The sequence below is a fragment of the Scomber scombrus genome, chromosome 8, assembly GCF_963691925.1.
Source record: "Scomber scombrus chromosome 8, fScoSco1.1, whole genome shotgun sequence".
Lineage (NCBI taxonomy): Eukaryota > Metazoa > Chordata > Actinopteri > Scombriformes > Scombridae > Scomber > Scomber scombrus.
In genome coordinates this window covers 7,275,626-7,286,862 of record NC_084977.1, presented here as the reverse complement: position 1 = coordinate 7,286,862, position 11,237 = coordinate 7,275,626, and the positions used below count along the sequence as shown (strand labels likewise).

General features: G+C 42.6%; 1 protein-coding gene across 1 annotated transcript; it reads left to right on the top strand.

The window, feature by feature from the left end:
- The first annotated feature begins 3,622 nt into the window (after positions 1–3,622).
- zbtb11 (zinc finger and BTB domain containing 11) lies at positions 3,623–10,425 on the top strand. Its single transcript, XM_062424149.1, has 10 exons — positions 3,623–4,108; positions 5,459–5,709; positions 5,798–6,029; positions 6,114–7,132; positions 7,213–7,533; positions 7,624–8,038; positions 8,943–9,060; positions 9,147–9,305; positions 9,390–9,565; positions 9,666–10,425. The coding sequence occupies exons 1-10, from the start codon at positions 3,799–3,801 to the stop codon at positions 10,202–10,204; spliced, it is 3,540 nt and encodes a 1,179-aa protein (XP_062280133.1). The 5' UTR covers positions 3,623–3,798; the 3' UTR covers positions 10,205–10,425.
- The last annotated feature ends 812 nt before the right edge of the window (positions 10,426–11,237 follow it).

The window sequence follows — 11,237 nt, the reverse complement described above, 5'->3', positions numbered from 1 at the left end:
ACCGATAAGATTCGACATTAAAGTAACCCGTGATGTGCTATTAAACCTCAACTGATAGCTAGATGGAGCAAACAAATGTCTTCTGACTCAGAAACACACCGACAGGATGCAAATAAACTCTGTTCCGGTGTTCATATAAACACTCTGTCGCACGTGTTGAGGTGGCTGCCAACAGCAACTGAGAATAAACATATTACATTTCTGCCTCTTAGGGAAGAGAACCGAGTACATTACATTAATCAGCTCTGTATGGGAAGTTAAACATGACAGGAGATGACAAAAGCAGAGGCCAACACAAGCGGAGGAGCTGAAGTCATCGAATAGTCTAACACTTGTATTGTTTTGCTTTTGACATGCAGGGAAGAGGTTTAGGCTCTTCGGGCTCAGTCCTGTGGCAGCTGAAAGTGAAGTTTATAAGTTGACTTCTTGTGTGTGTACTGTGGAGATGTTGTCACCAGTTTATTCAGTGAGTCAGGTTTTTTGTGGTCAGAGTTTAGTTCAGGCCACCAAGACAGATTCTGAACCAGCTAAAAGGACCAGTGAGAATATTTGGCTTAAAAAATCATGACAAGTGAGTCTGATACTTGGACAGTAGACAGTATCATTATGATCGCACAAGACTGCCAAACTTTAACACTATCCACAGCTCTGAGAATTATTTTTATCATTACCAGGCAACAGTAAACACATATTTCACCCACCCCCCAAAAGTGACCATGTCCCTGCCTGGGCCAAACGGTGACAAATAAGTTGCTTTAATTTGAGCTGTGAAAGTCAAAGGTTAGGCTCTCTGTCCTTGGTTCAGAGAGTTCTGAAACACAGCATTGAGACACATTCTGACCAGTGTTTGATGTCAGGTTTGGTATGTAACACATGGATGAGCAACAAATTATGTGTCGCCTCTCACCACCGGGCCGGAGTATTTCAGTGAAAATGTGGCTCTGTGGTGAGGAGGTGAAATGAATGATTCCTTCTTGCAAAAGCCAACATGTAAACAACTGCTCTGGCACCTCCTCTAAGGCCCTTTAATCCAACTTTAAATGCCAGAAGTCTATAGTGACACACATCATTCCTTTCAGGTTTTAGAAAGATCACAAAGGTGAATATTAGCTATACGTGACGTACAGACAGTAATTCAGGGGTTGTAGTGCCACACTAAGGCCAGTCGGTGTAACTCTGAGCAGCTTTGAGATACAGAGTTTCTGTCTGTGTGTGTGTGTGACAGATGGATGGAAGAATTGGGTTGATTCATATGCTCTCCTCAGATTTTATTGTGGACTTTTTAGTGTGACATCGGACAGTCACACACTCAAACTCTCATTGGTGTATTCTGTGTTTCTGTAGTAAAATATCAGAAAATCAATGGGACAGATTGGCACAGAATTGATAAACATTTATTGATTGACACATTTCCCAGATAATGTGTCCTAATGTACCCCAATGATTTTGGTCATCTCCTGGGTTTTCCTCTAGCACCATCACATTTATAGTTTTTCTTCATTTTCACCAACCCAGCTGTACTTTATGTTTACTTATATGTTATCATTGTCATTGTGAGCATGCTGACATTAGCTCAAAGCACTGCTAGGACTAAATGTAGTCTCACATGTGATGAATCACTCAATTGAAAAAAGATCAACAATGAAAACAAATCATTTGTTGCAATGATAGAGGTGACAACAAAATAAGGCTAGCTATTGGAGCCTTAAACTCTGACTTTCTTTATGGGGTGAAACAAAAAGGGAATTTCCCCTCAGATGCTAGGAAAGGCAAGAATTGTCATTATTGCATCAGATTATGTGGGTATGAAAATGATAAACTATGTTGGTTTTGAAACCTTAACACCATTTTGTATCTTAGTTGTTACAAATCTCAAATAGCTGACCTGTTGGAAAGACTTTTATCTAAAGACACGAGGTGATAAGTGACACTCAGGATGCGTGTACCCATAACTGAGGCTCATGTGGAATGTGTTGTGTACAGTAGACTCAGATATATGACTTATCTCCATCGTTGAGAAGGTTAGCTTATCTACACTCTACACAAGCTGATTATGTAAAACCAGGCCTATGACAACACAGGCAACATTTGGTCTTTCAAAATGTTTCTTTTGTTCAGTGAAAGCAGGCTGATAAGATATTGCGTCCATGTGCACTTTGAGGCGTGTTTTTCAGGTAACCTACATTCATACTTTAGTTTTCATACAGGAAGTTAGACAGAACTTCCTCTCGTTTTACTCACAAGTTTCATCACTTAGAAACAAGAGTCAACAAGTCAACTTCATTAATAGTAAAATATGTTTGTAGACTAAAAGCAAGGCTGTAAAAAAAGACAGTATTCATTGTGACAGAAAACCTGAGTCACAGGTAAACACAGTCTTGGAGCCTAATTATGCTTAATTATGCCTGGATTTAAACTGGGGCAGTGAAAAGGAGAGTCAGAGGAATTAATCTTAAGCTCTTGGGGGTAGAGTGAGTAACTAAGTACGGGCTGCGTAGGTCAGAAACACCAGTGTTTGATGCCGTCAACCTTAAATTCAAGTGGACACGCCTTTGAATAGAAGGTAACTCGGGAGCAAAGTGCAACAGCTTGTGCTGTCTCCAAAAATGTATCCTGTTTGTAAGTGAGCAATTAGTGATTGAATGTGTAGTGTTATAGCATATAAAGAGGCTAAAAGTCATCACAGCTGCGGTAGGTTGAAATGACACAGAAATTAGACATTTCTGGAGTGAACAGTTATAATGAGAGTGAAAGGTAAAAACACACCTACACAACACATTTTTTGCTGAACTACTGTGCAGCCAAAATGCTGCCTCTGTTTGCCTTTATGGAGAAAAACATTTCCTTTTTTAACTCATACAGAATGAGTGAATGTATAGGTCGAGACTATATCTTAAAACTAAACAAAAACAATAAACCAGACACTACAAAACAAAGGGTGGATTATGGTAATGTGGGATATTGACTAATGTGGGACAACTAAGCTCCAGTGCATTTATCTAAAAGCTAACTAGCCTACTGTGTAAGTTATAGCCTATTGTTTAAAATTGCACATGTGAACATACAGACTGCTAGTTTTTTACTAAATTAAATGAACAAATATGAGTATGCACATTTTAGAATGTTTTGTATAAATAAAAGTATGTCTAAACCATAAAACCAGTGTCCCTCTTCTGATTTAACAAGGAAACATCTTTCATAATGGTATTAGGTGTCGGTATAATGTATTGGATTCATATATTAATAGGGTAAACAAGTCAGAATTGCAAAAAGTGTCCCACATTACCCTAATCTACCCCATGAATTAATTTGAATATCTTTAAACTAAGTTACATAATATTGACTGACATTACTTGAATGTAAATGTTTTAAACTTCTCCCCTCTCCTCCTAAATATGAACTCCTACTGAATGTAAATACCTCCTTGCTTTATGTTTATATGCGTTATGTTAAATGTATGCTCTTTTCGCTTTGGTACGTCTATAGAAAGTTATAAATGTGAGCATTGCGCCATCTTGTGGCAAGTTAAGTGAATGAAGTACTTCCGCCACCGCTGACGCAAAATCCGGTTGTGCAGCAGCCATTTTGTCTGTTCGGGCAAGTCTACCCTGACGGTAACGAACTGCAGTTCCACCTTAGTAAAACAATTTGAAATGTAGTTGCGGCGTCTCTATTTCACGTTATCTACTAGCTGAGAGCCGTATAAAAATTGATATCTTAATTTTACACGTCCTAAGAGGGCCCTGCTCCTCAAGATATATCCGTGAATCAGCGTGAAAACCGCGGGTCCGCTCAGCCATGTCGAGTGAAGAAAGCTACTTGGCCATCATACGCTATCTGACGGATGAACGGGAGCCGTACGCGCCGGGGACGCCCGGTAACACCAAGAGGAAAATACGCAAAGCGGCGACCTGCTACGTTGTGAGAAACGGGACTTTGTTTTATCAGCGCCGACTGAAAGGCCAGAATGATTTCACGGAGCTGGAGGTGGTGCTGCAGGACGGCCGGAGGAGGGAACTCATCAACCAAGCGCACATCACCGGAGGAGGGGAGCACCTCAACCAGCAGCTCACCTGGGAGTCCATCTCTTACAAGTACTGGTGGAGAGGTGAGACTACGAGGCTGAGCTTAAATAAGTGGATGTAGTTACTGTAATATTGTTAAACCAGGCGGAGAGTTATTGTAAATATTAATATTCACCAGTCATCACTGCACAGAGCTGCTCCATATCACCATCTAGTGGATAGTTAGAGTCATGCCTTTAACTTCTGAAAATTATTATTAGTTCCTACTCTCATTGAGTATATTGATTATAAATGTGGTGGACAAAATATAAAAGACATGTTAATATAATATATATATTTAATTAGTACGTTTTGGACTGTGTATTGGATAAAAAAAGAAATTTCTTATATGGCTACCTTTTAAATAAACATACATACATTTCAAGTGATGAATAAGTGCTGACCACTACTATCATTATTGCACGTGAATGCACCACTCAGAATGTTTTACAGGATCAAATTATAAGTAAGTAGTTTGTTGGACATAAACATATATATTTTGAAGATGTCAGGTGGGGCTCTGTGCTCTATTTTTAAATTTTTTTTTTTTTTTTTTTAATACATTTTACAGGTTATATTGACTAATCTAGAAACTATGACTTAATATTATTTGTGTCTGCTCTCATTTATATGAAGTGGACAGCATATCTTTTTTTAAAAACACCATACTACTACTACTACTACTACTAAGGACAATATTAATAATAATACACGTTATTTGTAATGCACTTTACATTTGAAGCAAATCTCAAAGTGCTACAAGGTAAAATCATCAGTATAAAAGACAAACTAATGTAAAACATCATCAAAATAGGAGCATAAAAGCAGCAACCAGCAGGGATAATTAAAAGTCAAACGTTCTGCTAAAAATACATTTTTAAAACTCTCAGTAGTGTATAATAAAAAAATAAAATAATAATAATAATAATAAGTGGATAACTCATTTATTGGATAAAAAGGGAGTTTTGAAGACATCTGCTTTGGCTTTGATTTCTGTTTTATTACATTTACAGGCCAGACAATTAGCAGCCTTAATCTAGAAACAAATGGGCAGGTTAAACAATAATGAAAATAATCATTAGATGCAGCCTTGTTGTTATTTGTTTCTACTCTTGTTGATTTGAATGTAGTTCAAAAACGTTTAAAATGAATACATGTTAATACACGTGTTTTGATATAACCATGAAATTGAATCAACACCTCTCACCTCTATGATTTCTATAAAAATCATCTGTGAAAATATGATTTATTGCAGTGAGGTTGGTTGAGGTAATAGTAATTTGTGTCAACTGAGTATGTAAACAGGAAACAGTGTGGTTACGTGATCGCAGTATTTCACACTGATGGTTTTCATGTTAGACAGTGACATGTCTTTTTTTCCCCAACGCCCTCAGGTATCTTGAAAAATGTAAAAGACCACATCAGAGAGTGTGCTCAGTGTCAGGGCAGACGCAATGCAGACGACGGTTCTGGAGCTCGACTGGTGTCCCGGCCGGGGAGACGCAGGGCGGCTGCCAACGCCAACGATGAGGACGACGAGGAAGAGGAGGAAGAAGAAGGAGATGACAATATAATCTTCACTGATGCTTCCTCTCAGCAGAGATCCAAGTTGGCCAAGACGATGGCCAAGCACGAGCTGGTCTTTGTGAGTATCACAGATTTAGAAACCACAACTGTTAATGTGATTAGTTGAGTGTTTTATTAATGCAGCTTTTTGTCGATGTGTTTTCCAGGTGGACAGTAAAGGCGAGGTGAATCAGTTCCTGCCCAAACACAGTCAGACCATGTTGGAAAAACTCAACCAGCAGCGCCTCAACAATCAGTTCTGTGACATCACGCTGCTGATTGAAGGGGAAGAGTACCGTGCTCACAAAGCTGTGCTGGCAGCGTGCAGCGAATACTTTAATGAGCTCTTTTTTGAAAAAGGTGCTGCATCCACACATGAGGCTGTGGTCGACCTCTCAGGTGATTTTTGCTTATGTTGATTTCAGCGGGGAATGTTTTGCTCGCTCGCTCGCTCAGCTTTAACCTCCTCTTTTCTCTCTGCAGGTTTCACTAAAGCCAGCTTCCTGCCTCTGCTGGATTTCGCGTACACGTCCATGCTTACGTTTAACTTCTGCGTGATGGCAGACATCGCCAACCTCGCCCGCCACTTGCTGATGACAGAGGTGCTGCAGATCTGCGAGTCCGTGCACAAGCAGGTGGAGGAACAGAAGCTGACGGTCTATCAAAGAGGAGATATCCACACTGTGGTGGCGAGCCAGCCCGCTTCGGAAGAGGGTTTAAAGGAAGAGTCCGGGGCCTACATGATGACCATACAGAGTGACGGCGGGGCGATTGTAACCAGCGAGCCCGTAGCTTTTGTCGCACCCACAAAAGAGGCGTACATTGAGCAGCCAATGACAGTGGTCACCCAGGCCGTGGAATTAGATGAAGGAATGCATGATGGGGAGGCAGCACAGAATGATACTGTGACTCTGATCACTCACAGTGGACAAGCGGAGTCAGGAGAGACAGTCACTCTTATTTCAGGCAGTGCAGAAGGAATGGAGGGGGAGACGATGACTGTGGTCACCCACAGCGGACAGTCTGGAGCCAGCGAGTCCCTGGCTGTGGTTTCAGCCTGCTTGGCCATGGAGGAGCCTCAGGTCGCTGAAGCAGGAGCCTTTGTTATAAACGTAGAACCAGACAAAGTGATCACCTCAGACGTTGCCAAACTAGAATCTGTAGTCGTCTCTGTGGGGCTGCAGACAGAGGCGGCGCCGTCGCCTCCGCAGAATGTAGAATCAGCACCGGCACAGAGCACACCTACTCCCCCGAAACGGAAACGAGGGCGTCCAGCCAAGGTGAAAAAAGAGGTGGAGGAGTTCATTCCACAGGAGGAGGAGGACCCCTCTGCCGATGAAAGCCATGAAGACAAGCAGGAGATGATGTCAGATGGCCCCAACAGAAGACGCCTGCGGCAACGCTCTATGGCTGAGGGGGGTTATGCTCGTTTACATATGGGGCTGGAGGAGGAAGAGGAGGGAAAGAAAGGTTCAACCCCACCACGTGTTGCCACCCCGAAGGTACATCATCTCATTTCATCCTCACTTGTTGTGAAGAAATGTTTTAAGCGTTAATAAACTGAACGCAAATTTGTTTTTAGGTGGGTCCGAGGCCAGGGAAGAGGGGCAGACCACCAAAGCAGCCAGTGGAGAATCAGATGGAGGATCAGTCAGTGTCTGAGTGTGGAACAGATCCAGAGGCCAGCGTGGTGGAGAGCGTGACGGTAGTTGAGCTCAGCACAGAGGAGACGGGGATAAAGGCGGCTGAGCCAGAGACTGGAAGCAAGCAGGACCCGGCTCCAGCAGAGGGCGCTGCTGAAGGAGAGCACACATGCTCTGAGTGCGGCATGTCCTTCCAAAGACGCTACTCCCTCATCATGCACACGTTAAAACATGAGAAAGCTCGTGGATATAAGTGCAGTGTGAGTGTTCGTGTTGGTCAGTGTCTTATATTTAATTATTAATACTATCAGCGAAAATGTTTGACTGGTGTTTGTGTGTCCTCCTTCTAGTTGTGTAGTAAAGAGTTCCAGTACGCCGCCTCGCTCCGCGCCCACCTCGCCAGACACAAGCAGCAGAGCAGCCAGCGAGCCCCCGTCACCAAAGCCATAGTAGAACAGAGCTCCGAGGGCAAAGCAGATGGCGAGTTGGACGAGAAGACTTTATCCCCGCACACTAAAAGAGAATTCGTGTGCGACATCTGTGGGAAGACTTTGCCAAAGCTCTACTCCCTGCGCATCCACATGCTGAATCACACGGGCGTGCGGCCTCACTCCTGCAAAGTCTGCGGCAAGACTTTCGCCCACAAACACAGCCTGAAGATGCACAGAGCGCTGCACGACGTCACCAAGCAGTTCCAGTGTGAGTACTGCAAGAAATCCTTTGTGAGCAAGCGGAGCATGGAGGAACACACCAGCCTCCATACAGGTCAGTACACACTGTGACAAAAACAAATAACAAAAACATTTGTCATACAGTTGTTTTGGGGTATATATTATTATTATTACATTTCTCCCACCACTCCTTTACAGTGGAGACAACTAGAATTTTGTTCTTGCTGTTCAGTATTGGAAAAAAAACATAATATAGTGAACAATAGGGTCCATTCATTCCTGCATAATAACACCAAATAGCTACACAAGATTAACTGTTCATTAAAAAAGTCATACAAGAGCAAAAAAATAATTTCTCAGTGCAGAGCTGTTCTGTACTGTAGTGACAGATATAAACTGATCGCTTAACATCGAGCTACATGCGAACATACATGAGTCAAAGCAAAGATGGGAGGAGGTCAAAGGGAAGTGATGGTCATGGAGGAGGATGAGAGAATATTATACAGCAGGCAACAGAAGATGTTCACTTGAACGCACCCCGAACCCCCCGCCTTACTGCAGAATTAAACCTGTCACACTGATATATATGCCCAAAAAAAACCCCCAAAATCTTGTCAGACCTGTCGATAATTGATGACACGCTGACTTTGCATGAAGTGTTTGTTTTTTTGTTTTTTTTGAGGGGTTGATTTAATAAACACAGTTACACTTGAAAGTCATTTAGATTAGGTCATTATATTTCATGGGTCTGGATCACTTGTGGACCTCAAACCAATAAAATTAAAAATGATGTGCTTTTTTTTCTTCTTTTCTTGCATGATACCTTGTGCTGCTCTTGAATTTTGAAATTTAAACTAACTTTGTGGCGCTGGATATGTCAGATATCCCAAAACCTGTGTGAATATAAAGAGAATTATCTGCATGGCTAAAAGAGAAACCTCTCAGAAAACCAGATATGTGAGGCTGTTTTCACTTAACACAATAAAATACTTCAACAGGTGAATCAAAGTACCTCTGCAACACATGTGGAGCAACTTTCCATCGAGCGTCTGCTCTGAGCAAACATCTGAAGAAGCACCAGCCCAAACCTGACGTGCGACCATTTGCTTGTGCACAGTGAGTAAACTGTTCTTCTTCTTTGAGGACAAAATGTGAAGTAAGATGAGATTTAATGTGCTGACTCTGCTTCCTGTCACCCACAGCTGTGATAAAAGGTTCTACGAAGCCAAAGATCTCCAGCAGCACATGAACAAGCACATGGGCCTTAAACCCTTCCAGTGCCAGGTGTGTGGGAAGTGTTACAGCTGGAAGAAGGACTGGTACTCCCACGTCAAGTCGCACAGTGTGGCGGAGCCCTTTAAGTGAGTGTAACACACCTTATGTACACCTGTCTGGACACAGCGGGACATCACTGCATAGAAATCATGTTTTATCTGCCTCCTCAGGTGTAATGTGTGCGGGAAGGAGTTCTTTGAAAAGGCTCTTTTCAGGAGGCACGTCAAGAAAGCCACGCATGGGAAGAAAGGCAGAGTAAAGCAGAACCTGGAGAGAGAGTGCGAGCACTGTGGGAGGAAGTTCACTCAGCTGCGAGAGTACAGACGCCACATAAACAACCACCAGGGTGAGCGTACTAATGTGATGTGTTTGTTTAAACTCATTGATGATTTTCTCCTTCAAACTGCTAATGTGTTTCTTTATTCTGTTTTTACACCTGTCTTTAGGAGTGAAGCCATTCGAATGCCTAACGTGTGGCGTCGCCTGGGCCGACGCCCGCTCTCTGAAGCGCCACGTCCGCACGCACACGGGAGAGCGACCGTACGTGTGCCCCATGTGCCAGGAGGCGCACATCGACGCACGCACCCTACGCAAACACATGGCCAAGTACCACGTGGACAATCTGCCAGGGAAGATCATGCTGGAGAAGGACACCCTGCAGTTTCACAACCAGGGCACCCAGGTGGAGCACGCCGTCAGCATCCTGGCATCTGACCTGCCTCCGGAGCTCCGCCCCGCCCAGCAGCTGCCGTCGGAGGAGATCGAGACGGTGCTGATCACAGAGGAGACAGTGGAGGCCGTGCAGGCTGTTCAGGCCGTGACCGACGGCTCTATGTCAACGCTGTCAGATCAGGGCATCATGCAGGTGGTGAACTACGTCCTGGCACAGCAGGCGATTACAGGGAACAAGCTGGAGGACGAGGACGCACCTGAGGAGATTCAGACCATGGAGGTGGAGGTCGCTCATGTGGCCGAAGTGGAGTAACTCTCAGGCTCCTCACACAGACTGATCTGATTGTTTCCCCACAGTCTGTAAAATGTAACAGAATGTAAAAAGATGCCTATTTTTCTGAAATTGTACATAGTGTAAGTGAACCATGAGTGAGTCCATTCAGCTTTGAACTGTGTGTTCGATTTGTTGTGTGTTTGTGCACACAGTCACATGTTTTGTTGTGTAAATAAGTAGATATACAGTAACAATATTAACTGAGGAGTTACAAATCAATGAAATGTGTCACTCAGGTGAAATAAACTAGAAATGAAGTTAAAACACATCTCAGCTCCACCTTTTTGCTTCTGTTGAGGCGTCACTGTGGCCGACATTTAATGCTTCAGTCATCATGACTGTAGGTCTCATTACTCCCCCTGGTGTCCTCTTGAGGGATGAGCAAATGAAAAACTGCCTGTATCTGTTGCCTGTGGTTTTACTTGTTCGATCTTAGTAAAAAGTAAGAAAAAAGAAGTAAAATAAATTTCAATGAAGCCACACTTAAAATAACTTGACACAAATGAATATAAACATGCAATACAGCAAGTATGGATATTTATTTTTGATTTATATCAAAATACCCTTGATATATTGCAACATATTTACAATACATTGTACAAAAATATGAAAATGCAGATGGTTCCTGCTTGCTAACATTGGCTAATTGAAACAAAGTTGAATATGGGTCACTGGCGAGTGTTCTGCACACACACACACACACACACACACATACACATACTGAATTTGTCTTAATACAAACATTGTTCTTGCTGGTAACATCTACCAGACAATATTCACATCAATATTCTTTGTTTCGTGATGAAAATCATGCATTTTCTTTAGGGAGACTTTCAAACAAGAACTATACAAATTTATGTACATTTATATCAGGTCTTGGCCAGTTAATAGATGAAATAAATCTCATTCATGAATAAAAAAAACAAAAAAACAAGAACGTGTGCCAGGCATCCACTGCGAGAGCAAAACCTGCCCTTAAAATGCAATCACAACCACATTTGCACAGCAGTAA

Coding starts and splice junctions, on each gene's coding strand:
- zbtb11 (XM_062424149.1), top strand. CDS start 3,799: ATGTCGAGTGAAGAAAGCTACTTGGCCATCATACGCTATCTGACGGAT. Junction 7,534..7,623: donor CTCGTGGATATAAGTGCAGT/GTGAGTGTTCGT, acceptor TCCTCCTTCTAG/TTGTGTAGTAAAGAGTTCCA. Junction 9,566..9,665: donor CCACATAAACAACCACCAGG/GTGAGCGTACTA, acceptor ACCTGTCTTTAG/GAGTGAAGCCATTCGAATGC.